Source organism: Ranitomeya imitator, chromosome 2, assembly GCF_032444005.1.
Source record: "Ranitomeya imitator isolate aRanImi1 chromosome 2, aRanImi1.pri, whole genome shotgun sequence".
Classification (NCBI taxonomy): domain Eukaryota; kingdom Metazoa; phylum Chordata; class Amphibia; order Anura; family Dendrobatidae; genus Ranitomeya; species Ranitomeya imitator.
In genome coordinates this window covers 229521950-229549296 of record NC_091283.1, presented here as the reverse complement: position 1 = coordinate 229549296, position 27347 = coordinate 229521950, and the positions used below count along the sequence as shown (strand labels likewise).

At 45.2% G+C, this 27347-nt stretch overlaps 1 protein-coding gene across 5 annotated transcripts in view; it reads left to right on the top strand.

The window, feature by feature from the left end:
- The window catches only part of PHKA1 (phosphorylase kinase regulatory subunit alpha 1), a 452411-nt gene that overhangs the window by 232692 nt on the left and 192372 nt on the right, over window positions 1-27347 (top strand). For all 5 annotated transcript variants that reach the window (XM_069748675.1, XM_069748674.1, XM_069748673.1 and 2 more), the window contains 3 exons: window positions 3311-3405; window positions 7082-7221; window positions 7317-7473. In XM_069748675.1, coding sequence (XP_069604776.1) covers window positions 3311-3405; window positions 7082-7221; window positions 7317-7473 — 392 coding nt within the window. The remainder of the gene's footprint in view (window positions 1-3310; window positions 3406-7081; window positions 7222-7316; window positions 7474-27347) is intronic.

Below are 27347 nucleotides of genomic sequence, written 5' to 3'. Positions count from 1 at the left end.
AAATGGAGTCACGCCAATCTGATAGCATGCCTGTTCCAAGATGGCGGCTGTTCCCTCATCACAGTCACTTCCGTCTTTCTGTCCTTCTGTCTTTCTGTCATGGGTATTCATTGGTCGTGGCTTCTTTCTGTCATGGAATCCAAGTCACTGATTGGTCTCGCTAGCTACCTGTCATGGCTGCCGCGCCCAATCAGCGACGGCCACAGTCCGGTTAGTCCCTCCCTACTCCCCTGCAGTTGGTGCCCGCTCCATACTCCCCGCAGTCACCGCTCACACAGGGTTAATGCCAGTAGTAACGGACCGCGTTATGCTGCGGGTAACGCACTCCGTTACCGCCGCTATTAACCCTGTGTGACCAAGTTTTTACTATTGATGCTGCCTATGCAGTGTCAATAGTAAAAAGATCTACTGTTAAAAATAATAAAAAAATAAATCATTATATACTCACCTTTTGCGATGCTCCGGTGACCTCCGGCAGGTTCCGGTGCCAAGAATGGTATGGGAGAAGGACCTGCCATGACGTCACGGTCATGTGACCGAACTACAAGGGGCCCTCGGAAGGTGAGTATATGTTTATTTTTTTTATTTTTTAACCTGTGACATACGTGGCTGGGCAATATACTACGTGATTGGCCAATATACTACGTGGCTGGGCAGTATACTACGTGGCTCTGTGCTGTATACTACGTCGCTGTGCAATATACTACGTGGCTCTGTGCTGTATACTACGTTGCTGGGCAATATACTACTTAACTGGGCAATATACTACGTGGCTGGGTAATATACTACGTCACTTGGCACTATACTACGTCACTGGGCACTATACTACGTGGCTGGGCACTATACTACGTGGCTGGGCACTATACTACGTGGCTGGGCACTATACTACGTGGCTGGGCAATATACTACGTGGCTGGGCAATATACTACGTGGCTGGGCAATATACTACGTGGCTGGGCAATATACTACGTGGCTGGGCAATATACTACGTGGCTGGGCAATATACTACGTGGCTGGGCAATATACTACGTGGCTGGGCAATATACTACGTGGACATGCATATTCTAGAATACCCGTTGCATTAGAATCGGGCCACCATCTAGTGGATTTATAATTGCATATAGAAAGGGGTGGTTAGTTAATTACCATATTGTCAATCTCCTCTGTTATTGGTTATCTAAATATATATGGAATATTGTGATTAATGCACATATGAATGCTGATTAAGCAACTAAAGTGTAGCTATCTGCATCTAGGACAAAGTTGAGACATCTGATCATCACTTAATACATCTGGTGCTGTTCCGCTTTTGGCTGGAAATCCCTGAACAGTCTGTCTGGCTTATTTCAGTTTATGTCAGCCATTTTAAGCAATTGATTATAGTGTATATATTAGCTGTGGATATATGAGTACCGTATTTTCTGGTGTATAAGGCGACTGGGCGTATAAGACGACCCCCAACTTTTCCATATAAAATATGGAATTTGGGATATACCCGCCGTATAAGACGGGGGTCATCTTATACGCCCAGTCATCTTATACGGCATGTGGTTCCCAGGGTCTGGAGGAGAGGAGACTCTCCTTCAGGCCCTGGGATCCATATTCATGTAAAAAATAAAGAATAAAAATAAAAAATATGGATATACTCACCCCTCCGAAGGACCCTGGCTTTCACCGCTGCAAGCGTCTGCCTCCATTCCTAAGAATGCAGTGAGTGAAGGACCTTTCATGACGTCGCGGTCACGTGAGCGGTCAGGTCCTCTAATCTAGTCCACAACGAGATCCAAGTATTGGTGGCATCTAGTTACGTCACACAGATCTCTGAAGGCCTCCTCCAATGTAGTCGGGCAGCAGAGTTGAGGACAGACTGGAGTGGTGCAAGAGAATTAGCAGGGAGGCCACAGAGGAAGGTGTTGCAGTAATCAAGGCGGGAGATGAAAGCATGCACAAGAGTTTTAGTAGATTGAGGGCTGAGGAAGAGACAGATTCTGGAAATATTTGAGTTGGAGGCAACAGGAGGTGGCAAGAGTTTGGACGTGCGCTTTGAAGACAGGGCAGAGTCGAGAGTTACTTCAAGGCAGCGGATTTCAGGTGCGGGAGAGAGTGTGATGCCGTTTGCCATAATTGATAGGTTGGGTAGTGGAGTTACGCGAGATGGAGGAAATATGATGAGTTCGGTTTTGTCTACATAGAGTTTTAGGAAGCGAGAGGTGAAGAAGGAGGATATGGCTGACAGACACTCGAGGATTCTGGACAGCAGAGAGTTGACGTCTGCGCCAGAGAGGTAGATCTGAGTCTCGTCCGCATGCAGGTGGTATTGGAAGCCATGGGACTTTGAGTTGTCCTAGGCCAAGGGTATAGATGGAAAAAAGTAAGGGCCCCAGGACACAGCCTTGAGAGACTCCAACACACAGAGGGTTGGATGAGGAGGTAGTGTGGGAGTGGGAAACACTAAATGTGCGGTCGTAAAGGTATGAGGAAATCCAGGACATGGCAAGGTCTTTGATGCCAAGGGAAGAAAGAATGTGTAGAAGTAAGCAATTGTCGGCTGTGTCGAAGGCAGAGGACAGATCAAGAAGGAGGAGGATGGAGAAGTGTCTGTTAGCTTTGACTGTGAGTAAGTCATTAGTAATTTTGGTTGGGGCAGAATCCAGATTGGAGGTTGTCAAGGCTAGTTTCGCAAATGTGAAACTAGCCTTAGATGAGAGGTGGGAGGAAAGTTGAGCATGGACATGCTGCTCAGGGAGTTTGGAAGCAAACGGGAGTTCGTTTTTTTGAGAATGGGTGTGATGCTGACATGTTTGAAGGCAGAGGGAAAGGTACCAGAAGATAGCGATAGGTTGAAGAGATGGGCTAGGGGCTGGAATGAGCGTGTTAGTGAGGCTAGGGAGCAGGTGGGAAGGGATGGGGTCAAGTGCACAGGTGGTGAGGTGTGATTTGGAAAGAAGGTGAGTAAGCCCTCCTTCAGTGATGTTGGAGAGGGAGGTTATTAGGGAAGGGCAGAGGTCTGGTATATGGAGGGGTTGGGGTGGTGGAACAGTAAAGGTTTGCCTTGTTTGGTCGATCTTATGATTGAAGTAGGTGGCAAAGTCCTCAGTAGAGATGAAGGGAGTTGGAGGTGGCAGTGGTGGGCGGAGCAGAGAGTTGAATGTGCTGAACAGTTGTTCAGCACAAGCACAAGGTTTGTGAAATAGGTCTGTTTCACAGATATGTGACGTACACCTGAGATCCGCTGGTTTTACTGCTGCAATAGAATTCAGTATTTTATCTGACTAAATGATTTTTCTTTCCATTATCCATTATCTTGTAGATGTACAGATGTATCTGCCAACTAAGTTGTTTCAGGCTACGCAGCCTTCCTTGGATCTGCTGAATGTAACACACCAAAAACCTCAAGAAAGCAAGGTATGGGGGTCTCTGGGAAGCCAGGAAAACTATTGAAAAGTCCATTAAGGTAGCTAAAATGATAATGTTTCATTGTCCTTCACCTTGTTTGGGTGCAATTAGGATTGGTATAATTGCTGCTGTCACAATAGTAATCCCAAACCCCGTCCTAAATGTAAAGGCTTGGTTGTGTGTCCTCTGGGGCGAGGCGGGAGCCAAGTACCAAACTATAGATTTTTGTGGTCTGTTGTAGCAGAGAATAAAAATTGAGAAGTTTATGTAAAAAGCAATTTAAAAATGTATTATTCGTCTCTAATTACCAAGACTTGTGATGTTTTTATTTCCCCATTGATTGAGCTGTGTGGGGGCTTTTCATGTTGCAAGCATGCCTATTTTATTGATTTCTAGTTTGGGTTGCGATCTGCTTTTTATTGGATTTGTTTAGGGGATGAAGGAAAAACAGCAATTCTGACGGTTTGATTTTTTGTGATTATGGCATTTAACGATCAGGTTGATTGTATGTTCTAATAGATCAAACTTTAATAGACTTGAAAATACCAAACATCATCCTTTTTATCATTTTGGTGACCCATCTGTGGGACACAGGGTGCTGATGGTAACTTCTGCATGATTTATGTAAGCTCCAGGGGCATAAAACAATAATACTTGGTGTGATCCGCACACTCACACAACTTCTATTATCCCATAACGCCTAAAGCACAGCTCGGAAAGCTGGTTAAGTGCAAGGAGAACAGCAAATAAGTAGTTGCTGCCTCCTCCATGACATCTCCTCTGGCCACTGCCTACTCCATAACATTTCCTCAGGCCGCTGCCTCTCCATGACATTTCCTCTGGTCGCTGTCTCTCCATGACATTTCCTCAGGCCGATGCCTATCTGTGACATCTTCTCTGTCCTCTGCCTCCTCCATAACATCTCCTCTGGCGGCTGCCTATCCTCTGGCCACTGCCTCTCCATAGCATAGAATAGTATAGCATAGTAATTAAGGTTGAAGGAAGACTTTAAGTCCATCTAGGTCAACCCATAGCCTAACCTAACATGCCCTAACATGTTGATCCAGAGGAAGGCAAAAATTAAACCCATGTGGCAAATAGTGAGCTCCACTTTGGGGAAAAAAATTCCTTCCCGACTCCACATACGGCAATCAGACTAGTTCCCTGGATCAACGCCCTATCAAGGAATCTAGTATATATACCCTGTAACATTATTCTTTTCAAGAAAGACATCCAATCCCCTCTTAAATTTAAGTAATGAATCACTCATTACAACATCATACGGCAGAGAGTTCCATAGTCTCACTGCTCTTACAGTAAAGAACCCGCGTCTGTTATTATGCATAAACCTTCTTTCCTCCAGACGTAGAGGATGCCTCCTTGTCCCTGTCTCAGGTCTGGGCGCGACCAATCAGCGAGGCGGATTCAAATCCTGCGCCGTTACCGCCGCTATTAACCCTGTGTGATCAAGTTTTTACTATTGATGCTGCCTAAGCAGCATCAGTAGTAAAAAGATCTAATGTTAAAAATAATAATAAAAAAAAAAACCTGTTATTCTCACCTTCCGTAGTCCGATGATGCGCTCGTGCATGCCGCCGGCTTTCGTTCCCAGAGATGCATTGCAAAATTACCTTAACAGGGATATGGTGCCCACACTGCTGTATACTACGGGGGCTGTGTTGGGCTATGTTCACATTAGCGTTGCGTCGGGCGCAGCCGCGGCGACGCATGCGTCATGCGCCCCTATATTTAACATGGGGGGGGCGCATGGACATGCGTTGCTATTGCGTTTTGTGACGCATACGTCACTGTGGCATAACTGTCAGGGCGCAGAGGACGCTGCATGATGCAGTTTTTTCTGCGCCAAAAAGCATGCAAAAGTAAACGCATGCATCACAAAACGCTGCGTTGTGCATGCGTTTACATTTGTGTTGCGTCGCCGACGCTGCACCGCACAACGCAAATGTGAACGTAGCCTTAGATACCGCGTGGCTGCTATATACTACCTGGCCAGTGTTAGATACTATGTCTTCCTGGAGCAGAACAATATTGTATCATACAATTAGGTTCTGTAGAAGGACGTAGATCTGGGGATTTATTATGATGGAATATAGGCTGAACTGGATGGACAAATGTCTTTTTTCGGCCTTACTAACTATGTTACTATGTTACTATGTTACTATGTTGTCTGTGTTCTATACTGCGTGGGCTGCGTTATATACTACATGGCTGCTATATAATACGTGGGCAGTGTTATATACTACGTGGCTGTGTTCTATACTGTGTGCTATATACTACGTGGCCACTGTTAGATACTATGTAGGCTGTGCTATATATTACGTGGCCAGTGTTACATACTACGTGGGCTGTGTTATATACTGTGTGGCTGCTATATACTGCGTGGCTGCTATATACTGTGTGGGCTGTTATATACTACATGGGCTGTGTTTTTACTGCGTGGCCTGTATTTGGCTGCTATATACTGTGTGGGCTGTGTTATATACTACGTGGGCTGTGTTATTTACTGTGTGGTCTATATTAACGCATCGGGTATTCTACAATATGTATGTATGTATATATATATATATATATCAGCCACATGGTATATACCACAGGCCACGTAGTACTCCTATCTACTATGTGACCTGTGCTATATACTATGTGGCTGCTATATACATACATACATATTCTAGACTACCCAATGTGTTAGAATCAGGCCACCATCTAGTGTGTATATATTTTTTCATATTTTTCACACATTTTGTGCCATATTTTTTGCCACTGCATTTCAGTTTGTTGCGATGTGCGCCTTCTGTAGTTTCTTTTGCCATTGCTGACAAAATTTACTGTTTATCAATAAAAGATATCTATTTTTTTATATTTCCATGATTTGGTCTCCGTTTTTAGTTTTCTGTAGTTTCTACAGTAATCTAAATAGATAGTGTCAGACTGGGTGGCCAAAGGCCCACCAGTAACCAACTCCAGGGCCCCACTGTTCAATTACCTGCAAATCTGACATCACAAATTTACAATAACAATGAACTAGGTAGATTGTTAAATTAATAAGATGCCACCTTTGTCTGTACATAGTGCCAAGTATTCATATACGAGGGTGGTGGCCCACTGTGGGCCAGTCCAAGCACGAGTAGATACATCAGTACCAGACATGGGACGTACCACTATAGCATCTGTAAGGAAGGAAGTAGTAATGGCTGACTAAAGATCTTGATCAATGACTTCACGTTAGGATTGGTTCTCGATATCAGATCTGTCACCTGCACACCCCAATCAGCTGTTAGCGGGTTCCATATCTCTGGAAGTATAGGATGAACAGCGGTGTAGCTCCCTCTGCTTTGTACCTCCTCATGCTGTGTGCTGGGTGCTTAAGCTACAGTGTCGGAGGACATCAAGATCATCAATATCATAGTCTTTTAACAACTCCTTCAAAGCTTCTGACCTCTCCATGAAAATGAGAGTAGACACTAAAGATGTGATTATCAGTCTCTGAAATGTTTTATTCTGTAAGTTCTGTAAAAAATGCCTCTGCCTTTAGTGATCTTACTCCTGTATTAATGCAATAACTTCTATTTTCTTTTCTCGTATCTGCTGGTGAGTCTCCTGTACTAATGATGATACAGGTTCTGTTGCTGTGTACATGTATGCATTCTTTTTTTTTCATTTTTAGATTCCGACCAGCCATGTGGAGATGCATCTTCCTGAGGATTCGTCAGGGCAGACAGACTTTGCTGCTCTGGTGGACCTCTTACGGGATACTGAAAGTGTCCATGAGCAAGCAAACATCCTGTACATCTTATATTCCATGAAGTAAGTTTCTGCTTGACACTCACAATTCAGTTTATCTATGTTCACTTTGAAAACTTCTGCACGTTCTCATCTGGTTTTACGTTTCATCTTAATAGGGGATTAGATTGGGACACACAGATTTATGGACAGCCTGGAGTGACTGTAAAAGACCTTCTGGTAGAGCTGTATGGGAAAGTCGGAGCTACCCGTCAGTGGGCATTGATACGTTGTATTTCAGGCATTTTGAAGAAGAAAGTAGAAGCACTGGATGAGGTATGTGTGAAATAATCATAAAAATCAAGTAGTTTGCATGTGGGACTTCACATTGTATGTGTTGCTATCTGGTAACAGCCAGTCAATAAATCTATTGACAACCTAAAATGTGGTTTCAAGCCATTACAAATCGAAATAACGATGTGAGGATTTTTAGGACATGGTTTACCTTTTCCTATAGATATAGGGTTGTGAGATCTATATTTATCCTTATGGGTTTGAGAGTAAAGGTGTACTATTTGTCTGATGCAATAAAATTGTAGATATTGGTGCCTTAGACGTCATAATCTTAATACTCTGATGTCTTGAGACATACCTTTAATCTTGGATTTAATGATTGAGAGAACTGAGCACATAGTTTATTATAGAGTGAACACTGAGGTTAGATAGTCAATTATTAAATGTTTCTGTAAGGCGGTACATTATATAAATGCTAAGGTGAGTGTGTTACTTCCCGTCAATAATATCATTTGATTCTTAAGTATAATAATTAGTGATGAGCGAATATACTCGTTACTCGAGATTTATCGAGCACGCTCGGGTGTCCTCCGAGTATTTTTTAGTGCTCGGTGATTTAGTTTTCATCGCCGCAGCTGAATGATTCACATCTCTTAGCCAGCATAAGTACATGTGGGGGTTGCCTGGTTGCTAGGGAATCCCCACATGTAATTAAGCTGGCTAAGAGATGTAAATCATTCAGCTGCGGTTATGAAAGCTAAACCTCCCAGCATTAAAAATTACTCAGAGGAGCGTGCTCGGGAAATCTCGAGTAACGAGTATATTTGCTCCTCACTTATAATAATCTTCTGCGCATTCGCGAGGATCACCATTATGACATGTGCAGTAGGTCCTGTTTCTCTGTGAGGACGCATGCTGTCTCGAAAAGGGGGTGACCGTTGGCCGACACGCAGGAGGGCTTATCTTGGTTATCTCACCACTGCTACCATGTGATGAAAACACAAATTGATAGGCTATTGACCTATCAATTTACCACAGGGACTTGTTTTAGTTATCCCACTGTTGCTACAATATGTCACGAACTGCATGTATTTATGTATATCCCGCTTTCCAGTTCCGCTTCAGAACTTGCAGCTCTGCGGTGACCCCTTACCCTCGGATCAGTCAGGGAACTACACCTAGGATAATTAGTCACCGTACGGGCCGCTTTACTTTGGACTGGCTAGCAGGCACGCTGCAGCGAGGGAATTATAAATGCTCAGGCCGCAGCCAGACTGTAGCTTATAAAACCCCGTTCTGTCGCTGCCAGCTGTACCCACCTAGCCCAGAACACACTTTGCTGCCATCAGCTCAGATTTCTCAACAGAGGGGTTCGAGCCAACCCAAATTAGTAGCGTAATTAACTTCAGGCACGTGAAAATTTGCATAGAACATGGAGAGACGACTAGTAAATTTTATAGTTTACTCCAAAAAGTAGGCAATGTTTACAAAAGGTATATAAAGATTTTACAGTATGAGACAAAGTAGGTACGAGCAATTACATAAAAAAACAGGGATTGAAGAAGATAAACACTAACATGTTGCTTAGATCAACCTAGCTAACCATGCTGGTGGGAGGAGCCAGATATCCCAATTCATCAGGGGGTCTTGGTGCAGTAAGGTCCCAGGCAAGAATGAAGGCTGGGCTGCGTGCAGTGACTTATACTTCTGGGCTTCTGACATCCCTAAAGAGCTGGTTTACCTGCACCCTCCCCTAGCTGCCCGAGTGCACATTTTGGTAAGAAAACTTCTAGCACTCCCAAATGTGCTTGAGAACCTAGCAGAGTCACAGCACTAACATCATTCATGTGCTGCCTATTTGCATAAATTTGCATATGTCATTAATATGCAAATTGTCTCGTCATTAAAACATAACATTTTAAACAATCCAAAAAACAAAGTGATAAAATATTGAAAATGGACCAAAAAATAACAAATTTTAATGGACCATTACATTTAGAAAGTCTGATAAAAAAAGCTACAAATCCTTCCTTTTGTTCAAGCCCTGGGGGTCCTAGCACGTCCATTTTTAGGAATTATGTAGCTTAACATCTCGGAAGACTTGATTGTCTGTCCGTGCCATTGTCTGCTGCAGCAATGCATGCCAGGCTTATGAAGGAAAGGCACATAGGACTCCATGCTTCACAGCGCAGGTATAACTTATTACACATACACAGCTTTTCCAGCTCTTGCAGAACCACAATTGCCCCTGGATCTAATAAAGGGATCATTGTTTCCCTATATAATAAAAGCCACAGGGGCAGAGGGTCCTATAAGGTCAGAATGACACGATATCAGATCTCTAGCCACGGGGGTATAGCCACCGATTCAAATAACAATGTCACTAGAGAATCATCCACAATATGACCAATGTGCACACTCACCATTACCTGCAGGAATACAATCATTCAGACAATTTCATTTTTTATCATAGAATCAACAAAACGTATATATTTTTTTTGCTTTCTTCTGTTTAATTGCTGTAGAAAAGGCCTCAATGATGTTTTCATGGAAAATTCTAACCTGAAACCATTGTCCTTTTAACCCCTTCCCGACCCATGACGCCACGTAGGCGTCATGAAAATCGGTGCCAATCCGACCCATGACGCCTATGCGGCGTCATGGAAAGATCGCGCCCCTGCAGATCGGGTGAAAGGGTTAACTCCCATTTCACCCGATCTGCAGGGACAGGGGGAGTGGTAGTTTAGCCCAGGAGGGGTGGCTTCACCCCCTCGTGGCTACGATCGCTCTGATTGGCAGTTTCACTTTCAACAGCCAATCAGAGCGATTTGTAATATTTCACCTATTATAACGGGTGAAATATTACAATCCAGCCATGGCCGATGCTGAAATATAATCGGCCATGGCTGGAAATACTAATGTGCCCCCACCCCACCCCACCGATCGCCCCCCCAGCCCCCCGATCTGGCCGGTACACTGCTCCGGCTCCCCTCCGTCCAGTGCTCCGCTCCCCCCGTGCTCTTGTCCGCTCCCCCCGTGCTCTTGTCCGCTCCCCCCGTGCTCCAATCACCCCCCCGTGCTCCAATCACCCCCCCTGCACTCCGATCCACCCCCCCGTGCTCCGTTCCACCCCCCGTGCTCCATTCCAGCCCCCCCGTGCTCCATTCCAGCCCCCCCGTGCTCCGTTCCACGCCCCCGTGCTCCGTTCCACCCCTCCCGAGCTCCGATTCCCCCCCCGTGCTCCGATCCTCCCCCCCGTGGTCCCCCCCCACCCCATCATACTTACCGATCCAGCCGGGGTCCCGTCCGTCTTCTCCCTGGGCGCCGCCATCTTCCAAAATGGCGGGCGCATGCGCAGTGCGCCCGCCGAATCTGCCGGCCGGCAGATTCGTTCCAAAGTGCATTTTGATCACTGAGATAAATTATATCTCAGTGATCAAAATAAAAAAAAATAATAAATGACCCCCCCCCCCTTTGTCACCCCCATAGGTAGGGACAATAAAAAAATAAAGAATTTTTTTTTTTTCCACTAATGTTAGAATAGGGGTAGGGTTAGGGTTAGGGTTAGGGTTTCGATATGTGCACACGTATTCTGGTTCTCTGCGGATTTTTCCGCTGCGGATTTGATAAATCCGCAGTGCTAAACCGCTGCGGATTTATGGCGGATTTACCGCGTTTTTTTCTGCGCATTTCACTGCGGTTTTACAACTGCGATTTTCTATTGGAGCAGTTGTAAAACCGCTGCGGAATCCGCACAAAGAAGTGACATGCTGCGGAATGTAAACCGCTGCGTTTCCGTGCAGTTTTTCCGCAGCATGTGTACAGCGATTTTTGTTTCCCGTAGGTTTACATTGAACTGTAAACTCATGGGAAACTGCTGCGGATCCGCAGCGTTTTCCGCAGCGTGTGCACATACCTTTAGAATTAGGCTATGTGCACACAGTGCGGATTTTGCTGCGGATCTGCAGCGGATTGGCCGCTGCGGATTCGCAGCAGTGTTCCATCAGGTTTACAGTACCATGTAAACATATGAAAAACCAAATCCGCTGTGCCCATGGTGCGGAAAATACCAAGCGGAAACGCTGCGTTGTATTTTCTGCAGCATGTCAATTCTTTGTGCGGATTCCGCAGCGTTTTACACCTGTTCCTCAATAGGAATCCGCAGGTGAAATCCGCACAAAAAACACTGGAAATCCGCGGAAAATCCGCAGGTAAAACGCAGTGCCTTTTACCCGCGGATTTTTCAAAAATGGTGCGGAAATATCTAACACGAATCCGCAACGTGGGCACATAGCCTTAGGGTTAGGGTTGGAATTAGGGTTGTGGTTAGGGTTGTGATTAGGGTTATGGCTACAGTTGGGATTAGGGTTAGGGGTGTGGGGGGGTTAGTGTTGGAGGTAGAATTGAGGGGTTACCACTGTTTAGGCACATCAGGGGTCTCCAAACGCAACATGGCGCCACCATTGATTCCAGCCAATCTCGTATTCAAAAAGTCAAATGGTGCTCCCTCACTTCCGAGCCCTGACGTGTGCCCAAACAGTGGTTTACCCCCACATATGGGGTACCAGCATACTCAGGACAAACTGCGCAACAATTACTGGGGTCCAATTTCTCCTGTTACCCTTGTGAATCTAAAAAAATGCTTGCTAAAACATAATTTTTGAGGAAAGAAAAATGATTTTTTATTTTCACGGCTCTGCGTTGTAAACGTCTGTGAAGCACTTGGGGGTTCAAAGTGCTCACCACATATCTAGATAAGTTCCTTGGGGGGTCTAGTTTCTAAAATGGGGTCACTTGTGGGGGTTTCTACTGTTTAGGCACACCAGGGGCTCTGCAAACGCAACGTGACACCCGCAGACCATTCCATCAAAGTCTGCATTTCAAAAGTCACTACTTCCCTTCTGAGCCCCGACGTGTGCCCAAACAGTGGTTTACCCCCACTCATGGGGTATCAGCGTACTCAGGAGAAACTGGACAACAACTTTTGGGGTCCAATTTCTCCTGTAACCCTTGGGAAAATAAAAAATTCTGGGCTAAATAATTATTTTTGAGGAAAGAAAACGTATTTATTATTTTCACGGCTCTGCATTATAAACTTCTGTGAAGCACTTGGGGGTTCAAAGTGCTCACCACACATCTAGATAAGTTCCTTTCGGGGTCTAGTTTCCAAAATGGGGTCACTTGTGGGGGGATTCTACTGTTTAGGCACATCAGGGGCTCTGCAAACGCAACGTGATTCCCGCAGAGCATTCCATCAAAGTCTGCATTTCAAAACGTCACTACTTCAATTCCAAGCCCCGGCATGTGCCCAAACAGTAGTTTACCCCCACATATGGGGTATCACCGTACTCAGGAGAAACTGGACAACAACTTTTGGGGTCAAATTTCTCCTGTTACCCTTGGGAAAATTAAAAAATTCTGGGCTAAATAATTATTTTTGAGGAAAGAAAACGTATTTATTATTTTCACGGCTCTGCATTATAAACTTCTATGAAGCGCTTGGGGGTTCAAAGTGCTCACCACACATCTAGATAAGTTCCTTTCGGGGTCTAGTTTCCAAAATGGGGTCACTTGTGGGGGGTTTCTACTGTTAAGCCACATCAGGGGCTCTGCAAACGCAACGTGACACCCACAGAGCATTCCATCAAAGTCTGCATTTCAAAACGTCACTACTTCACTTCCGATCCTCGGCATGTGCCCAAACAGTGGTTTACCCCCACATATGGGGTATCACCGTACTCAGGAGAAACTGGACAACAACTTTTGGGGTCCAATTTCTTCTGTAACCCTTGGAAAAATACAAAATTCTGGGCTAAATAATTATTTTTGAGGAAAGAAAACGTATTTATTATTTTCACGCCTCTGCATTATAAACTTCTATGAAGCACTTGGGGGTTCAAAGTGCTCACCACACATCTAGATAAGTTCCTTTGGGGGTCTAGTTTCCAAAATGGGGTCACTTGTGGGGGGTTTCTACTGTTAAGCCACATCAGGGGCTCTGCAAACGCAACGTGACGCCCACAGAGCAGTCCATCAAAGTCTGCATTTCAAAACGTCACTACTTCACTTCCGAGCCCCGGCATGTGCCCAAACAGTGATTTACCCCCACATATGGGGTATCAGCGTACTCAGGAGAAACTGGACAACAACTTTTGGGGTCAAATTTCTCCTGTTACCCTTGGGAAAATAAAAAATTGCAGGCTAAAAGATCATTTTTGAGAAAATAATTTTTTTTTTAATTTTCATGGCTCTGCGTTATAAACTTCTGTGAAGCACTTGGGGGTTCAAAGTCCTCACCACACATCTAGATAAGTTCCTTTGGGGGTCTAGTTTCCAAAATGGTGTCATTTCTGGGGGATCTCCAATGTTTAGGCACACAGGGGCTCTCCAAACGTGACATGGTGTCCGCTAATGAATGGAGCTAATTTTCCATTTAAAAAGCCAAATGGCGTGCCATCCCTTCCGAGCCCTGCCGTGCGCCCAAACAGTGGTTTACCCCCACATATGGGGTATCAGCGTACTCAGGACAAACTGGACAACAATATTTGGGGTCCAATTTCTCCTATTATCCTTTGCAAAATAGGAAATTCCAGGCTAAAAAATCATTTTTGAGGAAAGAAAAATTATTTTTTATTTTCATGGCTCTGCGTTATAAACTTCTGTGAAGCACCTGGGGGTTTAAAGTGCTCAATATGCATCTAGATAAGTTCCTTGGGGGGTCTAGTTTCCAAAATGGGGTCACTTGTGGGGGAGCTCCAATGTTTAGGCACACAGGGGCTCTCCAAACGCGACATGGTGTCCGCTAACAATTGGAGCTAATTTTCCATTCAAAAAGTCAAATGGCGCGCCTTCCCTTCCGAGCCCTGCCGAGTGCCCAAACAGTGGTTTACCCCCACATGTGAGGTATCGACGTACTCGGGAGAAATTGGCCAACAAATTTTATGATCCATTTTATCCTGTTGCCCATGTGAAAATGAAAAAATTGAGGCTAAAAGAATTTTTTTGTGAAAAAAAAGTACTTTTTCATTTTTACGGATCAATTTGTGAAGCACCTGGGGGTTCAAAGTGCTCACTATGCATCTAGACAGGGCTGCCACTAGGAATTTCAGGGCCCCATACTGGCAAAATTTTCAGGGCCCCTTAAGACTCCGCCCAGGCTCCACCCCAGCCCCGCCTCCACCCTTCGAACTGTCAACAGCCCCACCGCTGTCTCTTGCCAAAACTCCACTTCTCACAAATCACACATTAACAGTTCCCATTACCAGATCAAACACATAGCCAGCAGCTTTTGTTTTGGCCAAAAGGTTTTTTTAAATTTGAGACGACAACAAGGTAGACTCTTTTGGCCGAGCCCTACTCTACTCTAATCTATTAAACATTTGTTAAAATATGCAATACAATTTAGGTGTATTTTTATTTATTTTTCAATTGACCAATAATACCACATACAAGGGACAAATACCACAACACCATGACCAGACACCATATTATCACCACATAGTGACCTATAATACTATCTACAAGGAACAAATACCGCCACACCATGTGCAGACCACATATTACCACCACAGTGACTGAACAATATCACATACAAGGGACAAATACCACCGCAGCATGTCCAGACCACATATTACCATCACATGGTGACCAACTACATACAAGGAACAAATACCAACACAACATGAACAGACCACATATTACCACCACACAGTGACCGAATAATAGCACATACAAGGAACAAATACCGCTACACCATGGCCGGACAACATATTACCACCACATTGTGACTGAATAGTACAATACTGATCATTAATAAAAAAAAAAATACTATCACCATAAGTGCCATTATACACAGGAGATCTGTACTTAGTATGCAGTGTGTGTACAGGTAATACAGTGGTCGCCGATGCCATTATACACAGGAGCTCTTCATATAGTGTCAGTGTACATGTAATACAGCGATCACTAGTGACATTATACACAGGAGCTCTGTATATAGTGTATAGTGTACATGTAATACAGCGATCACTAGTGACATTATACACAGGAGCTCTGTATATAGTGTATAGTGTACAGATAATATAGTGATCACTAGTGACATTATACACAGGAGCTCTGTATATAGGGTACAGTGTACATGTAATACAGCAATCACTAGTGACATTATACAAAGGAGCTCTGTATATAGTGTATAGTGTACAGATAGTATAGTGATCACCAGTGACATTATACACAGGAGCACTGTATACAGTATACAGTGTATGGTGTCAGTGTACAGGTAACATACTCACCAGTGACGTCTCTAGCTAAAGTCCTTCATCTTTGCGTTTCTTTTTAATCCAGCGCAGACCGCTATCACTTCTTTCTGCCAGGACTCGTCTCATCTGCATAAAATAACACAGTTATCTAGAGCACCGCTTCCAGAGCACATTCCCCATTTTTTCCCTTTCTTCTACACTACACATCTGACTACAGACGTTCACCCACCATTAATATATAATTGGTTATTATGCAACCCACCATTCCAAATATAAATTATAATCCGCCACTGTGCCCCCACTATCTGTATATAGCCACTTTCCTCATTTAATATATAAATTAATTAGCACCTGTATTCTTCCAATTTATTACCAGTTACTTTATCCTCAACGAACCCACTATGTACCTCCCGCTCTAACCCTTACCCCAATTCATTATAGTTACATGCCCCTTCTGCCTCAATTCATTGCCACGTATTCTCTCTCTCCCACCCTCTATTCATTATCAATTGATCTTCCCCACCCTCAAAATTCATTATTTGCTCTCCCCACCTTCAATACATCATTTGCTCTTCCCACCCCCAAGTTCAATTCAATTGCTGTCCACGTCCCTCACACTCACTTCATGTGCAGTCCCCATCACCCCCACTTCATCATTTAGTCCCCTATCATCATTTAGTCCCCTATCCCCCCCGTCACTTCATCTGCAGTCCCCCTTACTTCATCATTTGCAGCCCCCTATCATTTCATCATGTGCAGAACCCCCTCAAACACACTTCATCATCTGCAGTCCCTATCACTCCCACATCATTACCTATCCCCATCCCCCCCACATCATTTGCAATTCCCATCACCCCCACATCATTTGCAGTCCCCATCTCCCACATCATCATTTGCAGTCCCCATCACCCCCACATCATTTGCAGTCCCCATCACCCCCACATCATCATTTGCAGTGCCCCCACATCATTTGCAGTCCCCATCACCCCCACATCGTTTGCAGTCCCCCAACATCATTTGCAGTCCCCATCACCCCCACATCATCATTTGCAGTCTCCATCACCCCCACATCATTTGCAGTTCCCATCACCCCCACATCATTTGCAGTCCCCATCACCCCCACATCATTTGCAGTCCCCATCACCCCCACATCATCATTTGCAGTCCCCCAACATCATTTGCAGTCCCCATCACCCCCACATCATCATTTGCAGTCTCCATCACCCCCACATCATTTGCAGTCTCCATCACCCCCACATCATTTGCAGTTCCCATCACCCCCACATCATTTGCAGTCCCCATCACCCCCACATCATCATTTGCAGTCCCCCCACATCATTTGCAGTTGCCATCACCCCCACATCATCATTTGCAGTCCCCATCACCCCCACATCATCATTTGCAGTCCCCCAACATCATTTGCAGTCCCCATCACCCCCGCATCATCATTTGCAGTCCCCCAACATCATTTGCAGTCCCCATCACCCCCACATCATCATTTGCAGTCTCCATCACCCCCACATCATTTGCAGTCCCCATCACCCCCACATCATTTGCAGTCCCCATCACCCCCACATCATCATTTGCAGTCCCCCAACATCATTTGCAGTCCCCATCACCCCCACATCATCATTTGCAGTCTCCATCACCCCCACATCATTTGCAGTCCCCATCACCCCCACATCATTTGCAGTCCCCATCACCCCCACATCATCATTTGCAGTCCCCATCACCCCCACATCATCATTTGCAGTCCCCCAACATCATTTGCAGTCCCCATCACCCCCACATCATCATTTGCAGTCCCCCAACATCATTTGCAGTCCCCATCACCCCCACATCATCATTTGCAGTCTCCATCACCCCCACATCATTTGCAGTCTCCATCACCCCCACATCATTTGCAGTTCCCATCACCCCCACATCATTTGCAGTTCCCATCACCCCCACATCATTTGCAGTTCCCATCACCCCCACATCATTTGCAGTCCCCATCCCCCACACATCATCATTTGCAGTCCCCATCCCCCACACATCATCATTTGCAGTCCCCATAACCCCCACATCATTTGCAGTCCCCATCACCCCCACATCATCATTTGCAGTCCCCATCACCCCCACATCATCATTTGCAGTCCCCATCATCCCCACATCATTTGCAGTTCCCATCACCCCCACATCATCATTTGCAGTCCCCCCACATCATTTGCAGTCCCCCCACATCATTTGCAGTCCCCATCACCCCCACATAATCATTTGCAGTCCCCTATCCCCCCTTCACTTCATCTGCAGTCCCCCTTACTTCATTTGCAGCCCCAATCATTTCATGTGTAGTACCCCCTCAAATACACTTTATCATTTGCAGCCCCCTATTATTTCATCATGTACAGTACTCCCTAAAACACACCCCATCATCTGCAGTCTCACTCCCCCCCACCTCACCTCACCTATTAAAAAAACAAAAATGTTTTTTATACTTACCTCAGTCGTTCCCGGGGCGTCTAGTGTTGTCAGCAGTGAAGCAGCAGCTAGAATGTATGGGCTGCTGAGAGGACCTGACAGGAGCCCCTACATTCTAGCACATTTCACTACTGAGACGGCTAGAATGTATGGGCTGTAGTCAGGACCTGCAGGGAGCCCATACATTCTAGCCACAGCCGAGCAGGAGCTGTGCAGCCGACTAGGTGAGACGGCCGTGCACAGCTCCAAGAAGGCTCCCGGGCCCCAGCGCCGCAGTGCACAGTATTTTACTGCATGATGGGGCCCGATCAGTAGAAGCACAACAGTGGGGCCCCGGATCTGCGGGCCCCTCTGTGTACTGCTGCTGACCGGGCCCCATACAGCAGTAATGGCTGTAATGCCCTGATGGCGGCCCTGCATCTAGATAAGTTCCTTAGGGCGTCTGGTTTCCAAAATGGGGTCACTTGTGGGGGAGCTCCAATTTTTAGGCACACGGGGGCTCTCCAAACGGGACATGGTGTCCGCTAAAGAGTGGAGCCAATTTTTGATTCAAAAAGTCAAATGGCGCTCCTTCCCTTCCAAGCCCTGCCGTGCGCCCAAACAGTGGTTTACCCCCACATATGAGGTATCAGCGTACTCAGGACAAATTGGACAACAACTTTCGTGGTTCAGTTTCTCCTTTTACCATTGGGAAAATAAAAAAATTGTTGCTAAAAGATAATTTTTGTGACTAAAAAGTTAAATGTTCATTTTTTCCTTCCATGTTGCTTCTGCTGCTGTGAAGCACCTGAAGAGTTAATAAACTTCTTGAATGTGGTTTTGAGTACCTTGAGGGGTGCAGTTTTTAGAATGGTGTCACTTTTGGGTATTTTCAGCCATATAGACCCCTCAAACTGACTTCAAATGTGAGGTGGTCCCTAAAAAAAATGGTTTTGTAAATTTCGTTGTAAAAATGACAAATCGCTGGTCAAATTTTAACCCTTATAACTTCCTAACAAAAAAAAATTTTGTTTCCAAAATTGTGCTGATGTAAAGTAAACATGTGGGAAATGTTATTTATTAGCTATTTTGTGTCACATATCTCTCTGGTTTAACAGAATAAAAATTCAAAATGTGAAAATTGCGAAATTTTCAAAATTTTCGCCAAATTTCCGTTTTTATCACAAATAAACGCAGAATTTATTGACCTAAATTTACCACTAACATGAAGCCCAATATGTCACGAAAAAACAATCTCAGAACCGCTAGGATCCGTTGAAGCGTTCCTGAGTTATTACCTCATAAAGGGACACTGGTCAGAATTGCAAAAAACGGCAAGGTCTTTAAGGTCAAAATAGGCTGGGTCATGAAGGGGTTAAATGACTTCTATAGTCGACAATACTGTTAATATTTCTGAAGATGAAATCACTGGTCTTACAGTAAGACCTTCATCTATGGAAAGTGATAACTCTGAAAATGTAAAGGGCATTGGTGGCAGTTTGTTTCCTAAATCCATTTGAAGACCTCATTAACCGAGCAAATAATGATCTCCTTAATAAAACGTGGCCAGTGTTTTATACATCCTCGTCGGGGATCATTCGTCCATCCCATTACACATGGTGTAAATGAAACACGCATAAAGCCTCTCACCACCTCCGTCCATCCCACCACACATGGTGTAACTGAAAGACACATAAAACCCCTCACCACCTCCATTCACCCCATCACACATGGTGTAACTGAAAGACACAAAACCCCTCACCACCTCCGTCCACCCCATCATGCATGGTGTAACTGAAAAACAAAAAAGCCTCTCACCAACTCCGTCTACCCCACCACATGTGGTGTAACTGAAAGGCACGTAAAACCTCTCACCACCTCCGTCCATCCATCACACATGGTGTAACTGAAAGACACACAAAACCTTTCACCACCTCCTTCCATCCCGTCACACATGGTGTAACTGAAAGACGCATAAAACCTCCGTCCACCCCACCACACAATGTTCGATATGTTTGTGACAACAAAAAAATAGTTACTAATACCCTGATAGTAAAAGATACTATAGCTCATCATAACAGCCAGTTTCTCCAGACTTTAGTGGAAAAAGTTCTGCAAGATTATGAACTCAAAAAAGAACAGGTTCTTGCTATTATTATTGATAATGCTTCAAACATAAGTACAATTAAACTGATGAATGAGAATAATGAAGGTGAACAGCAGCTAGAAGAACATTTCACATTCAGTATGTTGGAGATGGAAGGCCACAGTCCTGTTCCCATAATGGAGGAACAAACAGATATTACTACAGAAGAACAGCAAAATGATTCTCTACTATTAGATGATCTTGAACCTACAGAGAACAGGGAGCAAAATGCCCAAAGAATGGATCTAATACAAGAAGTAATCATATAAAAATATGTAAATTTTATTAGAAAACAAAATATAAGACAAAACAAATAAATACAGAGGTATGGTGATGATAGACAAGAAGAACAATTCTATGGGCATATGTACAAGCACATTGGCGCGACCAGACAATGCCAAATAAAGTGACATGTGCATAGGGTAGGTAGCCCGCACCTGTGTGCTACCAGCGGGACGTGTAGTGGGACAGATACAGTGGCTATGCTACCGCAGCCCTACAAAAACCCCCGGGAGCAGTGCCTTTTAATGGGGGGGCAGAGTATAGCAGCAGCATATACATATGTAAAATGTCAGGGTAATGTAGACACACCAAGCATGATACCATCAATTAGTGCCTCCATGGAATAAAGCAATCATTACAACTCTAGTATGCCCACAAACATAAATCGCCGTCCCAATGCTTACCCATGTCGTATAGGTGCCCAAAGAAGAAGTGTCCTCCTAGAAGCCCCGACGCGCGTTTCGCGTATAAATTTGCTTCCTCGGGGGGCTGTGTGGTCTCTAAATGTACCCAGCTTATATGGTGTGTGTGCATGTGAAGTCCATTAGCCGCAGTGATATGCGGCGCATGCGCGCAGAGCAGCCGGCACCCCACGCGCAGCTTCCGGCCCTCCCATCGGCACCGAGCAAAGAGGGAAATCCCTCGTGACGTCAGTACAGCTCAGTGCCGATGTACGGAAGCCGTCAGCAAACGCGGCGTCACCGCTACTCCACCGCGCATGCGCACCACTTCGGGGGCCATATTGAGAGAGGGCAAACACGCTGGCAAGAGGGACAAAGATCGCTACAATAATAACAACCTGATGGGGACTTATCCTAGACTCATGATATATTGCAACAAATATAACCAGACATATAAACATGGAATTGACATCCCCACTCATTCTTAAAGTATGCATATATACAGAGATATTCCGGGTTTTTCAATTCCAAGTCCTTATTCTGTCATGGTGATGAATCATTCGTGCCACGCAGCACAACCCTTGAGTGATGTTAATATTGGTCATGTCCATATCACATTAAAAGGTCGATGCAGAGAGCTCCAGTTCACCCCGATATAGCTGTCCATATAGTTTTTATCCTCTTCTCCAAAACCGCAAGCCCTCATTCCCGGCCCAAGATGTAAGGAGTATCAAAAAAACGAACACTAGTGAAATTAAAATACTGCAACAACATAAACAGACACAATAATTAAAACCAAATTAAACAAGCAGAGTTAAAAACAAAGAGGACAGAGGATATCCCCATTACGCCTATAGAAAAGGGACAAATGATAGCTGCTCATTGAGACCATTTGGGGCCATGGTACCCAAGGCGACTATCCACCGGCACTCAATTTGTGCTAGTAAACGTTTAAGGTCCCCTCCCCTGTTTCCAGCATGGACCTTATCTATTCCTCGTACCTGAAACGATGATGGGTTACAGGCATGGTATAGCCTGAAGTGCCTTGGGATAGTGTGCAATTCTGCTATGTCAAGCGCATCTTTTGCCGCTAGAATCCCCCTGACATGTTCCCGGACCCTGACACGGAGTTCCCGGGACGTAAGGCCAACATAGATTAAATTACACGCACATGTGGCGTAATACACCACATAGGTGGTGGTGCAGGAAATATAGCTGGTAATCCGGTAATCCCTACCACCACCCGCCGCCGAGAAATTAGTGGCTCTAATTACATTCTGACAGGCCTTACAGGACCCACAGGGATAGCACCCCCATCTCCTGGGTCCTGATCCAAAGATGCCTGGTGTGGCCGGAACATAATGACTTCTTACCAACTGATCCTTAAGACTCTTCCCCCTTCTTGCAGTAAGAAGGGGGTGGTCAGGTAGAATTTTACTGAGGGTTGGTTCCGTTCTCAATACAGGCCAATGTCCCTGAAGAATCTCTCTAATTTCCTCCCACCTATTATTATAGGTGGAGATAAACCGTAACGGCTGGGTAGATTTAGAAGGGGACGGACACGGAGATCTCCGGAGTAGTTGACATCTGGGTGAGGCTCTGGCCCTGAAGTAGCCTTTCTTGATAATCCGGTTACTATAACCCCGATCCTGGAACCTTTTGGCAAGGTCCCGAGCCTGCTCCTCAAAAACCTCATCCGACGAACAAATTCTTTTCATTCTAAGAAACTGGCCCACAGGAATAGCGCGCATCGTGGACCGCGTATGCGCTGAAGTGGAATGTAGGAGGGAATTGACCGACGTCTCCTTCCGAAAAACGTCGGTCTGAATCTCCCCATCCATACTTCTTATGATTTTAATGTCCAAAAAATCAATCTCACTACCCGCTATCCTGTGGGTCAGTTTGATGTTACGATTATTATGGTTCAAATCCTGGATGAAGTCAATGAGTGCTGTCTCGGGACCCTGCCAAATCATCAACACATCATCTATGTACCGATACCAGCACTGCACATTATCTAGATATTCGGGTGAGCTGTTTGAGATTTTGGACCGGGCCCTGACGCGGGGTATTATAACCAAGAAAGTATTTGATGGCCTGTTTGTGGAACATCCGGTGATCCCTACCTTCTACCTGCTGCCGAAGGTTCACAAAAATTCTGTCACACCCCCGGGGCGTCCGATTGTCTCGGGCATAGGGGGGTTATGCGACCCGGTGTGCAAATTCATCGAGCACTATTTACATCCCTTAGTGGAGTCGCTCCCCTCCTATGTCCGGGACACGACGGACGTCCTGGGAAAAATTGATGGCCTCACTCTGGAACCTGACATGATTTTTGCCACTGTCGACGTGGAATCTCTCTATACGAGTATTCAACATGGGGATGGCTTGGAGGCAGCGGAATTATTTCTGGGTATGAGTAATCTGGACTCCCTGTTGCAGGCCCTGATCCTGGAGCTCTTACAATTCATTTTAACACATAATTTCTTTTTATTTAAAGATCGGTTCTTCTTACAGAGACGCGGCACTGCCATGGGCGCGGCGTGTGCGCCCTCGTACGCTAACCTCTTTCTCGGACTTTGGGAGAGGGAGGTTTTCGGCGGGGGCGCGTGCGCCGCTTCCCATGTGCAGTGCTGGTATCGGTACATAGATGATGTGTTGATGATTTGGCAGGGTCCCGAGACAGCACTCATTGACTTCATCCAGGATTTGAACCATAATAATCGTAACATCAAACTGACCCACAGGATAGCGGGTAGTGAGATTGATTTTTTGGACATTAAAATCATAAGAAGTATGGATGGGGAGATTCAGACCGACGTTTTTCGGAAGGAGACGTCGGTCAATTCCCTCCTACATTCCACTTCAGCGCATACGCGGTCCACGATGCGCGCTATTCCTGTGGGCCAGTTTCTTAGAATGAAAAGAATTTGTTCGTCGGATGAGGTTTTTGAGGAGCAGGCTCGGGACCTTGCCAAAAGGTTCCAGGATCGGGGTTATAGTAACCGGATTATCAAGAAAGGCTACTTCAGGGCCAGAGCCTCACCCAGATGTCAACTACTCCGGAGATCTCCGTGTCCGTCCCCTTCTAAATCTACCCAGCCGTTACGGTTTATCTCCACCTATAATAATAGGTGGGAGGAAATTAGAGAGATTCTTCAGAGACATTGGCCTGTATTGAGAACGGAACCAACCCTCAGTAAAATTCTACCTGACCACCCCCTTCTTACTGCAAGAAGGGGGAAGAGTCTTAAGGATCAGTTGGTAAGAAGTCATTATGTTCCGGCCACACCAGGCATCTTTGGATCAGGACCCAGGAGATGGGGGTGCTATCCCTGTGGGTCCTGTAAGGCCTGTCAGAATGTAATTAGAGCCACTAATTTCTCGGCGGCGGGTGGTGGTAGGGATTACCGGATTACCAGCTATATTTCCTGCACCACCACCTATGTGGTGTATTACGCCACATGTGCGTGTAATTTAATCTATGTTGGCCTTACGTCCCGGGAACTCCGTGTCAGGGTCCGGGAACATGTCAGGGGGATTCTAGCGGCAAAAGATGCGCTTGACATAGCAGAATTGCACACTATCCCAAGGCACTTCAGGCTATACCATGCCTGTAACCCATCATCGTTTCAGGTACGAGGAATAGATAAGGTCCATGCTGGAAACAGGGGAGGGGACCTTAAACGTTTACTAGCACAAATTGAGTGCCGGTGGATAGTCGCCTTGGGTACCATGGCCCCAAATGGTCTCAATGAGCAGCTATCATTTGTCCCTTTTCTATAGGCGTAATGGGGATATCCTCTGTCCTCTTTGTTTTTAACTCTGCTTGTTTAATTTGGTTTTAATTATTGTGTCTGTTTATGTTGTTGCAGTATTTTAATTTCACTAGTGTTCGTTTTTTTGATACTCCTTACATCTTGGGCCGGGAATGAGGGCTTGCGGTTTTGGAGAAGAGGATAAAAACTATATGGACAGCTATATCGGGGTGAACTGGAGCTCTCTGCATCGACCTTTTAATGTGATATGGACATGACCAATATTAACATCACTCAAGGGTTGTGCTGCGTGGCACGAATGATTCATCACCATGACAGAATAAGGACTTGGAATTGAAAAACCCGGAATATCTCTGTATATATGCATACTTTAAGAATGAGTGGGGATGTCAATTCCATGTTTATATGTCTGGTTATATTTGTTGCAATATATCATGAGTCTAGGATAAGTCCCCATCAGGTTGTTATTATTGTAGCGATCTTTGTCCCTCTTGCCAGCGTGTTTGCCCTCTCTCAATATGGCCCCCGAAGTGGTGCGCATGCGCGGTGGAGTAGCGGTGACGCCGCGTTTGCTGACGGCTTCCGTACATCGGCACTGAGCTGTACTGACGTCACGAGGGATTTCCCTCTTTGCTCGGTGCCGATGGGAGGGCCGGAAGCTGCGCGTGGGGTGCCGGCTGCTCTGCGCGCATGCGCCGCATATCACTGCGGCTAATGGACTTCACATGCACACACACCATATAAGCTGGGTACATTTAGAGACCACACAGCCCCCCGAGGAAGCAAATTTATACGCGAAACGCGCGTCGGGGCTTCTAGGAGGACACTTCTTCTTTGGGCACCTATACGACATGGGTAAGCATTGGGACGGCGATTTATGTTTGTGGGCATACTAGAGTTGTAATGATTGCTTTATTCCATGGAGGCACTAATTGATGGTATCATGCTTGGTGTGTCTACATTACCCTGACATTTTACATATGTATATGCTGCTGCTATACTCTGCCCCCCCATTAAAAGGCACTGCTCCCGGGGGTTTTTGTAGGGCTGCGGTAGCATAGCCACTGTATCTGTCCCACTACACGTCCCGCTGGTAGCACACAGGTGCGGGCTACCTACCCTATGCACATGTCACTTTATTTGGCATTGTCTGGTCGCGCCAATGTGCTTGTACATATGCCCATAGAATTGTTCTTCTTGTCTATCATCACCATACCTCTGTATTTATTTGTTTTGTCTTATATTTTGTTTTCTAATAAAATTTACATATTTTTATATGATTACTTCTTGTATTAGATCCATTCTTTGGGCATTTTGCTCCCTGTTCTCTGTAGGTTCATTATATTGTTAGGGAGTTTTGGTCCCGTTTTGTCCCTGGTGGTATGCCATGGGCATGCTGTATAAGAGGGATATTTTCACTTCTAGGTACGTCCGTAGTGCCAGTTTTTGTTTGTATATTATTAGATGATCTTGTTGAAGCTGCTTCACACCTCTCTCCTATTCAGCACATGCGCTTTGTTGTGCACATGCTGCAGCTGGCAATAAGAGATAGTCTGCAGGAGGGACATGCTGGAACTCTGATTAGCAAAGTGAAGAAATTGGCTATTGCTTCCAGAACCACTAAAATTGATTCCATCTTGAAGAGACGTGCTGGAAAAAGGGCAATTGTGGATCAAGCTACTCGAGTGGGGCAGCACCTCTTTAATGATTGAGCGATTGCTTGAGCCGATACTCTTCCTTGTAGATATGGCCAACCTTCAGGTAACACTACATGAATGTCAATGGACACAGGTAGCTGAATTGAAGAAATTGCTTCATCACCCATTTACAGTGACTAAAAAGTTCCAAGCTGAGGATTTAACTCCTGGCACTTTTATAAAGGAGTGGAAGAACTTGTTGTTTTGCCTGTCCCAAAGAGGAGGTTTAATCGCAGATAGCATTGCTGCTTCACTGAAATGGAGAGAGACACTGCTATTAGAAAATACAATTCTTCTGGCAGCTGTTTATGTGGACCCGAGTCATCGTATAATGCTGGATAAAACTGTTGAAAACTGTTTTTCCACTTACTGCTGAATGTATAATAAATTGTAAATATGCAAAAGTGTTTTTTTTGTCCTGAAGTGGTGTTCTAATAAATATATTTTATTGTCTATCTAAATGGCTTGATTATTGTATCATAATAAAGAATAAAGGCCTGATGTTACCATTTTACTACAGTAAATGTATCACTTAAACATGAGCCATGTATGAGGGAGTCGGTGTCGTGGGAATTGAGGAGTCGCAGTTGAAGTCGGAGGTTTGGCTTACCGACTTCACAGCCCTGACCTTATGTGTACATTTATGCTCCTCATCCTGATAAGGAAGACATTGTACTGTAGGATTCTTAGTTATATAGTTATTAAAGGGGGTCTGTCTACACCTCTATCTACTATATAAAGCTGAATGTGTGTATATGTGTGTGTGTGTATGTCCGGGATTGGGATCTGCACCGTCGCAGCTACAGCCACAAAATTTTGCACAGTCACACGTCTGGACCCCGAGAGCGTCATAGGCTATGTTGTGAGGCGAAATTTTAACCCCGCGCGTTCCAATTCACCAAACAATTTTGCCC